The 17,332-nt window shown below is 43.1% G+C and overlaps 1 protein-coding gene across 1 annotated transcript; it reads left to right on the plus strand.

The window, feature by feature from the left end:
• Positions 1-237: 237 nt before the first annotated feature.
• Positions 238-5,965, plus strand: HTR3C (5-hydroxytryptamine receptor 3C). The gene is given in 11 exon segments (XM_036849662.1): positions 238-304; positions 1,570-1,736; positions 2,156-2,200; positions 2,664-2,773; positions 3,046-3,215; positions 4,048-4,164; positions 4,167-4,204; positions 5,001-5,198; positions 5,200-5,209; positions 5,390-5,623; positions 5,736-5,965. Coding segments are annotated over 11 exon segments (1,386 nt in total).
• Positions 5,966-17,332: the final 11,367 nt, after the last annotated feature.

Consider the following 17,332-nt stretch of genomic DNA (forward strand, 5'->3'; position numbering starts at 1 on the left):
CTTCTCCCTTAATCTTGGCCCAACTTTCTCCCTTCCTGGAGCCCGGAAAGCATACCTGGACAGGGCTAAAGCAGGACACTCTGCTGTGACCTCTCTGGCCACAGCCTCTCACCAGGGTGTGGTCACCTGTCATGAGCAGTATTCAAAACCAGGAACCAAGGTGTGGTCTGAGCTCCTTTAAGCCCCAGGGTTTAGGGGCTCCTGGTGAGTCCCCAGAGAAGAGTCCAGAAGAGGAGGATGGAAGGGGGGTGGCCTGCTAGGAGGGGAATCCTCTTGTGCTTCACTATCAGCCTCCTGCTTCAAGGTAAGATGGGGCAAGAACAGGGAAGACCAGAGTGTGGTTCTGAAGGATATCTAGGAACTTCCTTCTGGCACTTGAAGGACATTAGAATTAACATGTTAAATAGTTCTTCCATAATGTCAGTGTTTTGATTTCCTTTTGGTGACAAATAGAAAGACATTCCACTGCTCAGGACACACAGCCCTCCTCTCTCCCTGACTGCATAGTGATCTACCAGACTGTCCCATTTCACCACCTCTCCAATTCTACGTTTTCATTGTCCTCCAGTGCCTCTTCCACCACACCCTCATCCTACCCTCCTTGTCTCTTTTTCCTTTGATATGGCGTCTATGAAAAGAGTAGCCCTGAAGGAGCAAGTAAAATACCAAGAGAGGGTGGGAATCAATCTGAGGTAGAAGAAAGTGGATACTTTGCCTCCATGAGGGAATATTTGTTCCCAGTCTGGGTACATACCTTAAATGTTATGGAAAGAAATGGAGATAGACAGGAGCAGGCAGAGAAAAAGATCACACAAAAATGGGAATGGGGCAAAGATTCTGCTCAGGTACTGAGATGGCTCCCTGGCCATGGCCAGGAGAGGACACCCACATAGGGCTCACTATAGGACTGGCATATGGTTTATGCTCAGCGATATCGCCTCATGATCCCAGTGCTGGAAATAAATCCTAAGATATCTGAGGTCACTGAATCTGAGAAGGGCAAAATAAGCATAAAGCACCAAGGTAAGCTTTCAGAATACCTACTATATGTCTCCCATATCTACCTAGTAAGTGCAGTTGTTTATCTCTCTTATCTTCTTGATAAATCAGCTCTTGTCTTAGATAAACAGAAGTCTCTGAAAATGAAGATGAGAAATCATTAGAGCAGATTTCTAAGTGATCTTGACTACAAGTTCTAGGGCAGTGCTGAGTGGTACTACTAGGTGGACCCAAGAGTATTATGATGGGTACACCATAGGCTTTATTGAAGCGGCTGCCAATACATCAAGGATGAGTTTGTAAACAGATTTGGGCAGGTTTTGCATGAAGATGAACAACGAGAATGAGAATAGGTACTGACTCAGCTCTCCACATCAATTTCCACCATTTGCCTACCAGACCAGCCCATCCGCTCCAGCCCTGGCAGGAAGGGCTATGGCCTTGGGAAGTCTTGGCCCAGGAAGGAGGGCTCACCTGCTTCTCCCAGTGCGTCCCGTGTTTTCTCTCTCTGCAGAGAGGCTCCAGCCTGGCAACAGAAGCCTTCTCTCACAGGGTCTCTGCTCTCTACAGGAAGAGGTGACACTTTCACCATCAATTGCTCAGGACTCAGCCAGCATGGGGTGGATCCTGCTGCCTTTCAAGCAGTGTTTGACAGAAAGGCCTTCCGTCCAGTCACCAATTTCAGCATCCCCACTCATGTCAACATCTCCTTCATCCTGTCTGCCATCCTTGAAGTGGTGAGACCTGGTCCCCACTTTCTATCGCTTCTAGTGGGGAATAAGGATCCCCTGCCCTGTCAATCCAACATTGTACTGGTCTAGTGGTGAACAATAGGGACTCTGAATGGATTTTGTACCAATTAGAGGGTTTTCCTATGGGATGGGGAGACACAGAGAAGAATGCTGCAGTGACATTTTTTCAGGAAGGATTTATCCTTGAGTCCTGACCTTTCTGGAAGGCTCCAGAAAGAAGTGGTCTATATGGCAATTAAAACCTGAATTGTTCCTAGATACAAGGGGAGACAATAAGGAAAAGACACTTCAGCATCTAGAACTATGCTTGGTCCAATAAATTAGAAAATATTTATAAGAATAAGTGGTGGGCGTGGGCCAAATCTTTTTGCACTAATAATCCTGGATGGGAATTTCTTTACCAGGATGCATAGCTCCAGCTTCTGACATCATTCCTGTGGATTACTATGGTAAGGCAGATCAACTCTCCCCTTCCCACTTCCAATTATAAGTTTAAATTTGAGGAGTGACTTAAGGTTTTCCAGACCTCTACCCAATGTATAAATCTTCCTGGGACCAAATAACTCCATCTAGAACTGGACTGGTCCTGGGGACACAAATCTCCCTGGGCAGCTTAGGAAGATAGAAGTGGTGACCCAAGAAAATGGCCAAGTGGTTGTAGACCAATGTAGTGGTATGTCTCTGGGTCCAAATGGTTTTAGGCTATATTTAAGGTCTGCCTTAAAAACAGGTCATTAAGAGGTACTTTGCCAATAACACTTGGCTAATAAAGTAAGGGAGATAGGCTGCGGTCATTAGGGACCCCAGTGGGAGTAAGAGGATCAGAGTTTAAAGAAGAAAGGAAAGGGCAGGAGGGGCTGACTGGACAAGCTCCACCATCACTCACCTCTGCTTCCACCACCCTGGCTGCAGATGTGGGACAATCCTTTCATCAGCTGGAACCCAGAAGAGTACGTCAGCAACAATAAACTCACTGCATCAGCTGAGAACCTGTGGCTCCCAGACATCATCATCATGCAATTGTGCATATCTGGGTGGGGGAAAGCCAGCATGAAGCCCATCCACAAAGAACAGCTGAGGGTCAGTGCAGGGCACGGGGACACCAACAGATTCAGACTGGGGCACAGCCTCACTTAGGTGACTCCCACAAAACACTATGAGCAGAAGAGACGAGAGAGTGACCTTAGAGAAAGAGCCCAAAAGGAGCACAGTAGGGGAAGACCTGGGACGGAAGGGAGCCAAAAGCTGATGAAGGCACCCACAGCACCCACCTCTCCCTGACTCTCACAAGCAGCGTGGATGTGGATCGGGGACCTCCAGGTCTCACCGCCTGTGTCAGCAGCGAAGGTCGAATACAGTACGACAGGCCAATGAAGGTGACCAGCACCTGCAATCTGGACATCTTCTACTTTCCTTTTGACCAACTGAACTGCACGTTCACCTTCAGTTCCCTCCTCTACACGGGTGAGCGAGACACATTTTAGTAACCATTTAAGGTTCAAGGGGAAGATATTTAAATGATGTAGGTATTACTTAGGAAGGTTTTAGATTAGTGTTTCTCGACTCTGGCTACCCACTGAAGCTTTTTAAAAATACCCATAACTATGCATTCCCTCAGAAATTCCAACTTAATTGTTCCAGGTGGGGCTCAGTTACTGTGATTTTTTTATATCTCCCCAGGTGATGCTAATGTGCAGAGAGGGTTAAGAACTACTGCTTTAATTCCTCAATAAAGTAAATAAATAAAATAAATAAATACCACTCCTTTAGATCTTAGATGGCCCTTGCACCAAAGAGGCCCACCTGACCCTGAGCTGCTGCACATCTATAAATTTTAGCTCAAACCTTTTAACATTAATAGCTAACACACTTAAACCGGTAATTAACGTAACTGAATGCCACCAGGTATCCTGTGGCAGAACTGGATAAATTAATCATTATAATAGGCATGCGTGTAATCATAAAAATATTGAGCTGCTCAAGACTGAGTCCACTAAAACAACATCATAGAACTGGGGAACTGAGAAGAAAAACAGGAAAGTTCTTGACTCATGTTTGAGTCATATCTAATCTTCCCATAACTTTGACTTCAACAACAACAAAGAAACTCCCAATGCTGCAGCCCACACATATATGAATTGCTGGTCCTGTGACCCACCTGAGACAACCTGGATGCCCTGCTTTAAAGGACAGAGAAGAGAATTTGTTGAAGAAGCTCAGTGAAGGAGGAATTGAATCTTGTGTACAGGAGACTTGAGGACACTTCCGGACTGAGCGGCCCCGGCCTCCCTTGCACTGGACAGCATGCTCCTGGGCATGGATAAGGAATTGTGGGTGATAACAGACACGTCTCGTAACGTCATTCTGACCCAGGAGGAGTGGCAGCTCCTGAACATCGACAAGGCCACCCCACATTGGTGGACAGCAACCTACATGACCAGATCGTGTTCTCTGTAAGTCCAGGGGCCCCTGTTTGACTTCCGAGCCCAGTTGCTCTGTGATTTTCCTCTTGATCTAAGGCCCTTTGGGATGTAAAAATAGTTCCAGGGGCTTAAACACCTGCTCCTCACTCTGCCCTCTACCCTAACTGCCCTCAAGAAGGATCCCCAAGGCCTCTGCCCTGCAGAGAGGAAGAGCAGCTGGGCTGTTGTAAGAATGGGTGGTCCTGTCCGATGATCCAAAGTGCCCCACTTGCCCCTAAAAGTCTACAATTGTTGTGTTCCCAGCAGGTGGAACATAAGGGAAAATTAGACAACAAAATTGGGGGCACTTCGGAAGACATCACAATTAAATGCATCTGTTACCCAAAGAGGTCATCCCATGGCCAGCCTAACTGGACATCAGCAAGGATTGGATAATCAAATATAGAGTTGAGGGACTTCCTTGGTGGCCCAGGGGTTAAGAATCCGCCTGCCAATGCAGGGGGCATGGGTTCGAGCCCTAGTCCGGGAAGATCCCACATGCCGCGGAGCAACTAAGCCCGTGTGCCACAACTACTGAGCCTGTGCTCTAGAGCCCGCAAGCCACAACTACTGAGCCTGCGTGCCACAACTACTGAAGCCTAGAGCCCGTGCTCCGCAACAAGAGAAGCCACTGTAATGAGAAGCCCGTGCACCACAAAGAAGACCCAACACAGCCAAAAATAAATAAATAAAATAAATTTTAAAAAAAATATATATATAGAGAGAGAGAGAGTTGAGCCCTCTGGCATCGGTTATTTGCCACGTTCTCCACACTCCTCCCCACCAGGTGACCATCAGGTGCAGGCCCAGCCGCTACGTCATAAACCTCCTGGTGCCCAGTAGCTTTCTGATAGCCATCGACGCCCTCAGCTTCTACCTGCTGGCAGAAAGCGAGAACTGCGCCCCATTCAAGATGACACTCCTGCTGGGCTACAACGTCTTCCTGCTCATGACGTTGAATGACTTACTCCCTGCCAGTGGCACCCCCTCTCATCAGTATGGCCCCTCCCTCCATCAGGAGAAGAAAAGCAAGGTGGGGGGTGGAGTGGGGAGAGGGACGAATGAAACCAGGTCAGAGTAAAAAGAGATCCTGCAAATGGGCCCTCCGGGAACAGAGGAAACAAGAAGTCCCTGGCTGGTGCCTCTGGCCCTCAGGCAGGCCCAGCTTCCCTCCAGGTGTCTACTTTGCCCTGTGTCTGTCACTGATGGTGCTCCGCCTGCTGGAGACCATCTTCATCACCGACCTGCTGCACCTGGCCACCACCCAGCCTCCACCCAGGCCTCGCTGGCTCCGTTCCCTGCTTCTACCCTGCACCAGCCCAAGGAAACGCTGCCCCGCTGCGCCCCAGAAGGGAAACACGGGCCTGGGCCTCAGCCCTGCCCACCTGCCTGGGGAGGGAAATCAGCACTGCCCACGCGTCCTCTCCCATCACCTCCCCTTCTCTGCTCCCGCCTCCTTCCTGCCCCCACAACCCCCCAGCTGACCTTGGCAGCCCACAGTGGAGTCTCTGTCTCTCCGCAGGTGTGAAGGGTACCGTGGAGTTGGTGGGGAAGGTGCCAGGTCCCGGAGACGCAGAGCTAAATGGGTGCCCTGGGTCAGCGAGGGCCCAGCAGGAAGACGAGGCTCAGAAGCAGCACTCGGTCAGCCTGTGGCTGCAGCTCAGCCACATGACGGACACCCTGCTCTTCCGCCTCTGCCTGCTCTTCCCGGCCCCCTCCGTCGTCACGGTCATCATCCTCTGGGACACCTAGGCAGACATCCACACCCACCTCTCCCTGCAAACCACAGCTTAAAGTTTCTCGTGGTCTTAGGGCCAGCCAGTCACAGGCCCTTTCCTAATCTAAACACCCCCAGTGACTACCATGTCCCCTCTATATTCCCAAAACTCCAACAGAGCCCTACCGAGCAGGTTTAGAACAGCCCTAGACAATCTCCTGACTTCTCATATGCACAGTCCTCAATCCTGCACACTTTCAGTGTTCCTTAGCCACACCTAACCTCTGACTCCCTTACCACTGAAGATCGGGGTCAGTGGAGTCTCTCCCTGACTGATTGTCCCAATAAACAACTTTCCAGGGCTTCCCTCGTGGCACAGTGGTTAAGAATCCGCCTGCCAACGCAGGGGACACGGGTTCAAGCCCTGGTCCGGGAAGATCCCACATGCCGTGGAGCAAATAAGCCCATGAGCCACAACTATGAGCCTGCGCTCTAGAGCCCACAAGCCACAACTACTGAGCCTGCGTTCCACAACTACTGAAGCCCACACGCCTATAGCCTGTGCTCCACAGCAAGAGAAGCCACCACGATGAGAAGCCCGCACACAGCAACAAAGAGTAGCCCCCGCTTGCCCCAAGTAGAGAAAGTCCACGCACAGGAACGAAGACCAAACACAGCCAAAAATTAATTAATTAATTAATTAAATTTTTAAAAACAAAAACAAAAATGACTTTCCAGGAGGCTCTGGCTCCTCAGTACATTTATTGTAGCTACACAAACACTGGGGTAAAGAGTTCTCTTGCAGAAGCTTTGATACTTCACCCTAAACAGGTGTAATCTGATTTGATTTTAAGTCTCTCGGACACTTTCAGAGATTCAAAGGAATAAAAAGGTCAATCTCATTTGCAAGAAATTAGTATAAAATATTTACAATTGCAAAATGTCGCTTTCATCAACCATTTCCATTTCATTTGTGTCCTTTTTTTACTCTGACAGGTTCTTCTGATTTCACAAAATCAAACAGAGAGGGCCTTCTGATACACATGCCTGGAGGAGGGCCAGGAAGACTAGTTAAGGGCCTCAATTAAACGGTTCAGGTTACATAGTTGTACAGCCACACAGTGGAATGCTTTGTAGCCATTTAAAGTGAGAATACAGATCTCTGTTAAAACCATGGAAACAGGTCCATGATATATAAAGTGGAGAAAACAAGTTACAAAACACTATGTATACATAATTTCTCTTTTAAAAAATAGAGTGCTAGGGCTTCCCTGGTGGCGCAGTGGTTGAGAATCTGCCTGCTAATGCAGGGGACACGGGTTCGAGCCCTGGTCTGGGAAGATCCCACATGCCACGGAGCAGCTGGGCCCGTGAGCCACAACTACTGAGCCTGCGCGTCTGGAGCCTGTGCCCTGCAACGGGAGGGGCCGCGATAGTGAAAGGCCCGCGCACCGCGATGAAGAGCGGTCCCCACACCGCGACGAAGAGTGGCCCCCACTTGCCGCAACTAGAGAAAGCCCTCGCACGAACCAAAGACCCAGCACAGCCAAAATAAATAAATAAATAAATAAATAAATAAAAAAAAAAAATAGAGTGCTAGATAGAAATGCAGAGGAAAAGGTATGGATGGCTAGACACCAAAAAAAAAAAACAAGAGCAAATTTTGTCCTGCATAATGGGATTATGAGTGATTGCTATCTTCTTTTATATCCTTGTCTGTGTTTTCAATGAGCATGTATTATTTTTACAAAAAAAAAAAAAAACCAACAACAACCTATTTTTTAAAAAAGAGTTCCGTATTAACAGTACTTCACACCACCACCAGCAGATATCATCCTGTGGAGGACTCTTAACAGCTAGCTGGGAGCAAGGACCTGAGGAGAGAGAGAAATTGAAAGCGGAAGTGAAAGAATATGAAGGATGAATATCTGGATTATGTTTTAATTATATTCAACTAGATGAATAGATTTCAGGGATTTATTTATATTTCTGCCTCCACTCCGAGAGTGTGCCTTCCTAAAGGTCAGGCACAATGTCTCATCCATTTTTACAGCTCAGTATATGGTACCATGATCATGATGCCTGACACATCATAGGTGCTTAATAGACTTGTTGAACTATTAAATGCATGAATAAACGCCAGCCAACCAAGAATCAGTGTCTGTTAGCTCTAGATGTAATCCCTTTATCCCATCTTGGCATATTTTATTTTATTTTTCCATAACTTATGTAGAAAATTAGCAGCCCATTTTTACATGTCAACTATCTTTGCGTTCTTAGAGACGTTCCTTATACAATGGCAAAGGCATTTCTGCTTGCAGATTCTCTTATGTTTCCCTCTTTCCATTAGTTGGAACATGTTTCTCACTCAGAAACTCGTTCTTGACTTTTGCCAATAACTTAAAATGAAGAGCGTTTATGACATCATTGAGGAATTTCAAATTCCTTAAGATCACCTTTGCATCATTTCTTTTTCCTTTCCCATCCCCATATTTGTACTTCTCTAGACATCATCTTGTAATTTTTTTTCCACCTCATACATATGTGACTTTAGGTTTTCTGTGCCAGGATCATTACAATTGACAATATCCTTTGCAAAACAACATCCTGTTCATATGTTAAGGTTGAGGTGAGCCTTGCAATTTAAAACATGACCTGACAATGAAGCAAAATATTTTAAGCTAGTTCTAGCCTAGATATGTCAGCAGGAATGTTAGGGGTATTTCACAATTTCAGAGGTGGTGCATCTGATTCCCAATGGCCCTCTCCCATTCTCTCTCTCTCTCTCTCTCTCTATATATATATATATCTCCCTTATGATAACTTTATTTCCCTTTCCTCCATTTTCTATTGTAAAGCTCTGTTAAGAGTACACCCTGGAGAAAGGAGAACCAAGATGGCGGAGTAGAAGGACGTGCTCTCACTCCCTCTTGCGAGAACACCAGAATCACAACTGGCTGCTGGACAATCATTGACAGGAAGACCCTGGACTTCACCAAGGAGGATACCCCATGTCCAAGGACAGAGGGGAAGCCACAGTGAGACGGTAGGAGGGGCGCAATCAGAGTAAAATCAAATCCCATAACTGCTGGGTGGGTGGCTCACAGACTGGCGAACACTTATACCACAGAAGTCCACCCACTGGAGTGAAGGTTCTGAGCCCCACGTCAGGCTTCCCAACCTGGGGGTCCGGCTATGGGAGGAGGAATTCCTAGAGAATCAGACTTTGAAGCCTAGTGGGAATTGATTGCAGGACTTTGACAGGACTGGGGGAAACAGAGACCCCACTCTTGGAGGGCACACACAAAGTAATGTGTGCATCGGGACCCAGGGGAAGGAGCAGTGACCCTGGGGGAGACTGAACCAGACCTACCTGCTGGTGTTGGGGGGTCCCCTGCAGAGGCGAGTGGTGGCTCTGTTTCACCGTGGGGATAAGGACACTGGCAGCAGAGGTTCTGGGAAGTTCTCCTTGGCGTGAGCCCTCCCAGAGTCTGCCATTAACCCCACCAAAGAGCACGGGTAGGCTCCAGTGTTGGGTTGCCTCAGGCAAAACAACCAACAGGGAGGGAACCCAGCCCCACCCATCAACAGTCAAGTGGATTAAGGTTTTACTGAGCTCTGACCGCCACAGCAACAGTCAGCTCTACCCACCACCAGAGCCTCCCATCAAGCCTCTTAGATAGCCTCAACCACCAGAGGGCAGACAACAGAAGCAAGAAAAACTACAATCCTGCAGCCTGTGGACCAAAAACCACAGTTACAGAAAGATAGAGAAGATGAAAAGGCAGAGGGCTATGTAACAGATGAAGGAACAAGAAAAAACCCCAGAAAAACAACTAAATGAAGTGGAGATAGGCAACCTTCCAGAAAAAGAATTCAGAATAATGATAGTGAAGATGATCCAGGACCTCGGAATAAGAATGGAGGCAAAGATTGAGAAGATGCAAGAAATGATTAACAAAGACCTAGAAGAATTAAAGAACAAACAAACAGAGATGACCAATACAATAACTGAAATGAAAACTACACTAGAAGGAATCAATAGCAGAATAACTGAGGCAGAAGAACGGATAAGTGACCTGGAAGACAGAATGGTGGAATTCACTGCTGCGGAACAGACTAAAGAAAAAAGAATGAAAAGAAATGAAGACAGCCTAAGAGACCTCTGGGACAACATTAAACGCAACAACATTCGCATTATAGGGGTCCCAGAAGGAGAAGAGAGAGAGAAAGGACCAGAGAAAATATTTGAAGAGATTATAGTCGAAAACTTCCCTAACATGGGAAAGGAAATAGCCACCCAAGTCCAGGAAGCGCAGAGAGTCCCATACAGAATAAACCCAAGGAGAAACACGCCGAGACACATAGTAATCAAAGTGGCAAAAATTAAAGACAAAGAAAAATTATTGAAAGCAGCAAGGGAAAAACGACAAATAACATACAAGGGAACTCCCATAAGGTTAACAGCTGATTTCTCAGCAGAAACTCTGCAAGCCAGAAGGGAGTGGCATGATATACTTAAAGTGATGAAAGGGAAGAACCTACAACCAAGATTACTCTACCCGGCAAGGATCTCATTTAGATTTGATGGAGAAATCAAAAGCTTTACAGACAAGCAAAAGCTAAGAGAATTCAGCACCACCAAACCAGCTCTACAACAAATGCTAAAGGAACTTCTCTAAGTGGGAAACACAAGAGAAGAAAAGGACCGACAAAAACAAACCCAAAACAATTAAGAAAATGGTCATAGGAACATACATATCGATAATTACCTTAAACGTGAATGGATTAAATGCCCCAACCAAAAGACATAGACTGGCTGAATGGATACAAAAACAAGACCCATATATATGCTGTCTACAAGAGACCCACTTTAGACCTAGGGACACATACAGACTGAAAGTGAGGGGATGGAAAAAGATATTCCATGCAAATGGAAATCAAAAGAAAGCTGGAGTAGCTATACTCATATCAGATAAAATAGACTTTAAAATAAAGAATGTTACAAGAGACAAGGAAGGACACTACATAATGATCCAGGGATCAATCCAAGAAGAAGATATAACAATTATAAATATATATGCACCCAACATAGGAGCACCTCAATACATAAGGCAACTGCTAACAGCTATAAAAGAGGAAATCGACAGTAACACAATAATAGTGGGGGACTTTAACACTTCACTTACACCAATGGACAGATCATCCAAAATGAAAATAAATAAGGAAACAGAAGCTTTAAATGACACAATAGACCAGATAGATTTAATTGATATATATAGGACATTCCATCCAAAAACAGCAGATTACACGTTCTTCTCAAGTGCGCACGGAACATTCTCCAGGATAGATCACATCTTGGGTCACAAATCAAGCCTCAGTAAATTTAAGAAAATTGAAATCATATCAAGCATCTTTTCTGACCACAACGCTATGAGATTAGAAATGAATTACAGGGAAAAAACGGTAAAAAAGACAAACACATGGAGGCTAAACAATACGTTACTAAATAACCAAGAGATCACTGAAGAAATCAAAGAGGAAATCAAAAAATACCTAGAGACAAATGACAATGAAAACACGACGACCCAAAACCTATGGGATGCAGCAAAAGCGGTTCTAAGAGGGAAGTTTATAGCTATACAAGCCTACCTAAAGAAACAAGAAAAATCTCAAGTAAACAATCTAACCTTACACCTAAAGAAACTAGAGAAAGAAGAACAAACAAAACCCAAAGTTAGCAGAAGGAAAGAAATCATAAAGATCAGAGCAGAAATAAATGAAATAGAAACAAAGAAAACAATAGCAAAGATCAATAAAACTAAAAGTTGGTTCTTTGAGAAGATAAACAAAATTGATAAGCCATTAGCCAGACTCATCAAGAAAAAGAGGGAGAGGACTCAAATCAATGAAATCAGAAATGAAAAAGGAGAAGTTACAACAGACACCGCAGAAATACAAAGCATCCTAAGAGACTACTACAAGCAACTTTATGCCAATAAAATGGACAACCTGGAAGAAATGGATGAATTCTTAGAAAGGTATAACCTTCCAAGACTGAATCAGGAAGAAACAGAAAATATGAACAGACCAATCACAAGTAATAAAATTGAAACTGTGATTAAAAATCTTCCAACAAACAAAAGTCCAGGACCAGATGGCTTCACAGGTGAATTCTATCAAACATTTAGAGAAGAGCTAACACCCATCCTTCTCAAACTCTTCCAAAAAATTGCAGAGGAAGGAACACTCCCAAACTCATTCTATGAGGCCACCATCACCCTGATACCAAAACCAGACAAAGACACTACAAAAAAAGAAAATTACAGACCAATATCACTGATGAATATAGATGCAAAAATCCTCAACAAAATACTAGCAAACAGAATCCAACAATACATTAAAAGGATCATACACCACGATCAAGTGGGATTTATCCCAGGGATGCAAGGATTTTTCAGTATACGCAAATCAATCAATGTGATACACCATATTAACAAATTGAAGAAGAAAAACCATATGATCATCTCAATAGATGCAGAAAAAACTTTTGACAAAATTCAACACCCATTTCTGATAAAAACTCTCCAGAAAGTGGGCATAGATGGAACCTACCTCAACATAATAAAGGCCATATATGACAAACCCACAGCAAACATCATTCTCAATGGTGAAAAACTGAAAGCATTTCCTCTAAGATCAGGAACGAGACAAGGATGTCCACTCTCACCACTATTATTCAACATAGTTCTGGAAGTCCTAGCCACGGCAATCAGAGAAGAAAAAGAAATAAAAGGAATACAAATTGGAAAAGAAGAAGTAAAACTGTCACTGTTTGCGGATGACATGATACTATACATAGAGAATCCTAAAACTGCCACCAGAAAACTGCTAGAGCTAATTAATGAATATGGTAAAGTTGCAGGATACAAAATTAATGCACAGAAATCTCTTGCATTCCTATACACTAATGATGAAAAATCTGAAATTATGGAAACACTCCCATTTACCATTGCAACAAAAAGAATAAAATACCTAGGAATAAACCTACCTAGGGAGACAAAAGACCTGTATGCAGAAAACTATAAGACACTGATGAAAGAAATTAAAGATGATACCAACAGATGGAGAGATATACCATGTTCTTGGATTGGAAGAATCAACATTGTGAAAATGAGTATACTACCCAAAGCAATCTACAGATTCAATGCAATCCCTATCAAATTACCAATGGCATTTTTTACGGAGCTAGAACAAATCAATCTTAAAATTTGTACGGAGACACAAAAGACCCACGAATAGCCAAAGCAGTCTTGAGGCAAAAAAATGGAGCTGGAGGAATCAGACTCCCTGACTTCAGACTATACTACAAAGCTACAGTAATCAAGACAATATGGTACTGGCACAAAAACAGAAACATAGGTCAATGGAACAAGATAGAAAGCCCAGAGATTAACCCACGCACCTATGGTCAACTAATCTATGACAAAGGAGGCAAAGATATACAATGGAGAAAAGACAGTCTCTTCAATAAGTGGTGCTGGGAAAACTGGACAGCTACATGTAAAAGAATGAAATTAGAATACTCCCTAACACCATACAGAAAAATAAACTCAAAATGGATTAGAGACCTAAATATAAGACTGGACACTATAAAACTCTTAGAGGAAAACATAGGAAGAACACTCTTTGACATAAATCACAGCAAGATCTTTTTTGATCCACCTCCTAGAGTAATGGAAATAAAAACAAAAATAAACAAATGGGGCTTAATTAAACTTAAAGCTTTTGCACAACAAAGGAAACCATAAACAAGACGAAAAGACAACTCTCAGAATGGGAGAAAATATTTGCAAATGAAACAACAGACAAAGGATTAATCTCCAAAATATACAAACAGCTCATGGAGGTCAATATCAAAAAAAAAAAAAATCCAGTTAAAACAATGGGCGGAAGACCTAAATAGATATTTCACCAAGGAAGACAAACAGATGGCCAAGAGGCACATGAAAAGATGCTCAACATCACTAATCATTAGAGAAATGCAAATCAAAACTACAATGAGGTATCACCTCACACTGGTCAGAATTGCCATTATCAAAAGATCTAGAAACCATAAATGCTGGAAAGGGAACCCTCTTGCACTGTTGTTGGGAATGTAAATTGATATAACCACTGTGGAGAATAGTATGGAGGTTCCTTAAAAGACTAAAAATAGAACTACCATATGACCCAGCAATCCCATTACTGGGCATATACCCTGAGAAAACCATAATTCAAAAAGAGACATGTACCACAATGTTCATTGCAGAACTATTTACAATATCCAAGACATGGAACCAACCTAAATGTCCATCGACAGATGAATGGATAAAGAAGATGTGGCGCATATATACTGTGGAATATTACTCAGCTATAAAAAGAAATGAAATTGAGCTATTTGTTGTGAGGTGGATGGACCTAGGGTCTGTCATATAGAGTGAAGTAAGTCAGAAAGAGAAAAACAAATACCGATGCTAATGCATACATATGGAATCTAAAAAAAATGGTACTGATGAACCTAGTTGCAGGGCAGGAATAAAGAGGTAGATATAGAGAATGGACTTGAGTACTTGGGGTGGGAGGGGGAAGCTGGGGCGAAGTGAGAGTAGCATCAACGTATATACACTACCGAATGTAAAATAGTTGGCTGGTGGGAAGAAGCAGCATAGCACAGGGAGATCGGGCTCAGTGCTTTGCGATGACCTAGAGGGGTGGGATAGGGAGAATGGGAGGGAGGCTCAAGAGGGCGGGGAGGGCTTCCCTGGTGGCGCAGTGGTTGAGAATCTGCCTGCCAATGCAGGGGACACGGGTTCGAGCCCTGGTCTGGGGAGATCCCACATGCCACGGAGCAACTAAACCCGTGTGCCACAACTACTGAGCCTGCGCGTCTGGAGCCTGTGCTCCGCAACAAGAGAGGCCGCGATAGTGAGAGGCCCGTGCACCGCGATGAAGAGTGGCCCCCACTTGCCGCAACTAGAGAAAGCCCTCGCACAGAAACGAAGACCCAACACAGCCATAAATTAATTAATTAATTAATTAATTTTTAAAAAACAAAAAGAGGGAGGGGATATGGGCACATGTGTACGCATATGGCTGATTCGCTTTGTTGTGCAACAGAAACTAACACAGTATTGTGAAGCAATTATACTCCAATAAAGATCTATTGAAAAAAAAAGCAAGCTGGAATGGTTCTTCAACATCAGACAAAATTGTCATTAAGACAAAAACAATTATTCAGAATAAAGAGAATCTCAACATAACGATAAAATGTTTAATCACTTGGAGGATATAAGCATTATAAAGTTGAATGCATCTAATAAAATAGCCTCAAATATCTATAAAGCAAAAATAGAAAGAATTAAAAAGATAAAGTGACAGTTCTGTAATTACAATAGATTTCAACACATCTCAAGGTGACAACACATTATTGAAAAAATAATATACTTTAACCACACAGTTAAATTAGATTTAATGAGAATATATAGAACTCTACACTTAACAATTGGAGAATACATTCTTTGCAAGCACATTTGGAATATTTACAAAAATTAACTATATATAGACTATAAAGCATGTCTCAAAATTTAGTAGCAGTCAGACTGTATTCTCTGAAATTATTGTTATTAACATTTAAATAGTGCTAATAATGTACCAGCACTGTTCTAAGCATTTTATAATTATGACCTTATTTAACCCTTATAACAACACGATGAGATAAGAGCTATTACTATCATCCATTTTATAGATAAAGAAACTGAGGCAAAGAGGTGAAGTAACTTAAGTATCTTACACCCAGGATCACACAGCTTGTAAATGGTGGACCTGGGATTCACACTGAGGGAGTCCAGCTTTAAAGTTCATGCTCTTAACCACTTTTCTATGCTGCCTCTTTAGTCACAAACTAGAAACAAAAAACAAACAAAAAACTCTTCCACATTTGTAGACTAAAATGTATGTTTCTAAATAACTCATAGATCAAAAAAATAAATAATTGATTTTTTTTAATCCCTTAGAATTGAAACTAGTACATAACAAAACTTGAGGGAGATAAATATTTCAAAGGAAACGTATAACTTTAAATAAATATATAGGGACTTCCCTGGTGGCGAAGTGGTTAAGAATCCGCCTGCCAATGCAGGGGACACAGGTTCAAGCCCTGGTCCGGGAAGATCCCACATGCTGCAGAGCAACTAAGCCCGTGCGCCACAACTACTGAGCCCGTGCACCACAACTACTGAAGCCCACGTGCCGAGAGCCCACGCTCCACAGCAAAAGAAGCCACTGAAATGAGAAGCCTGCACACCACAACGAGGAGTAGCCCCCGCTCGCCGCAACTAGAGAAAGCCCGCGCACAGCAATGAAGACCCAACACAGCCAAAAATAAATAAATAAATTTACAAATAAACATATATGAAAAGAAGAAAGGATGCCACGATTCTCAGAAATGTGAAAGTAATGTGTAGTAACAGATCAGTGGTTACCTGGGGTCAGAATGGGGTGGGGAAGGGCAGGAGGGAGTGGTTACAAAGGTTATAACCACTCCTTGGTTGTGTTGATGGTTCCACAGGTGCATATATATATGTCAAAACTCATCAAAGTGGAGTCTTTAAACAGTTTATTTTATGCCAATTATACCTCAATAAAACAATTTTATAAATGTGCCCACAGGGAAAAAAACTTAAACGTTATATGAGGGTGTAAAGTGAAAAGTAAAAGTCCTTCTGCATTCCCCACCTGCCACTACTAATGTGTTTGAAGTCTTCCATGAGAACTTTCCCAAGCATATCCATCTCCCTTTCCTCCAAGGAGGTAATAACTCTTCTAAATTTTGTATTTATTATTCTCTTACTTTTTGTTTTAGTTTTACTGCATAAGCATATTTCAAACAATCTGTTGTTTAAATATGCATATTTGGGGATATACATATGTTAGATAATATCATACTGTATATATTTTGCAACTTGTTTTTTATTATTCAACATTGTACTTTTTTTCCCCAACATTATACTTTTGAGATTTAACCATGTTGATAGATAAAGTGAAGTTAATTCAGGTCTTTGCTGCACAGTATTCCATTACATAATTATCTGCACTAATGCTATAGCCACTAACCACATGTGGCTACCGAGCACTAAAAATGCAGCTGTTATGACTGGGAGACTGAATTTTTAATTTTAGTTAATTTAAATTTTAATAGCCACATGTGACTAGTAGCTACATACTAAACAGTGCGCTGCTAGAGTATGCACCTAGAAGTAGAACTGCTGGTTCTTACAATACACACATCTTCTATTTTAGGAAGTCACAGCATACTGTTTTCCAAAGTGCTTTTACTCCCATCCACAGTGCATAGGAGTTTC

The sequence above is a fragment of the Balaenoptera musculus genome, chromosome 4 (assembly GCF_009873245.2).
Source record: "Balaenoptera musculus isolate JJ_BM4_2016_0621 chromosome 4, mBalMus1.pri.v3, whole genome shotgun sequence".
NCBI classification, from domain to species: domain Eukaryota; kingdom Metazoa; phylum Chordata; class Mammalia; order Artiodactyla; family Balaenopteridae; genus Balaenoptera; species Balaenoptera musculus.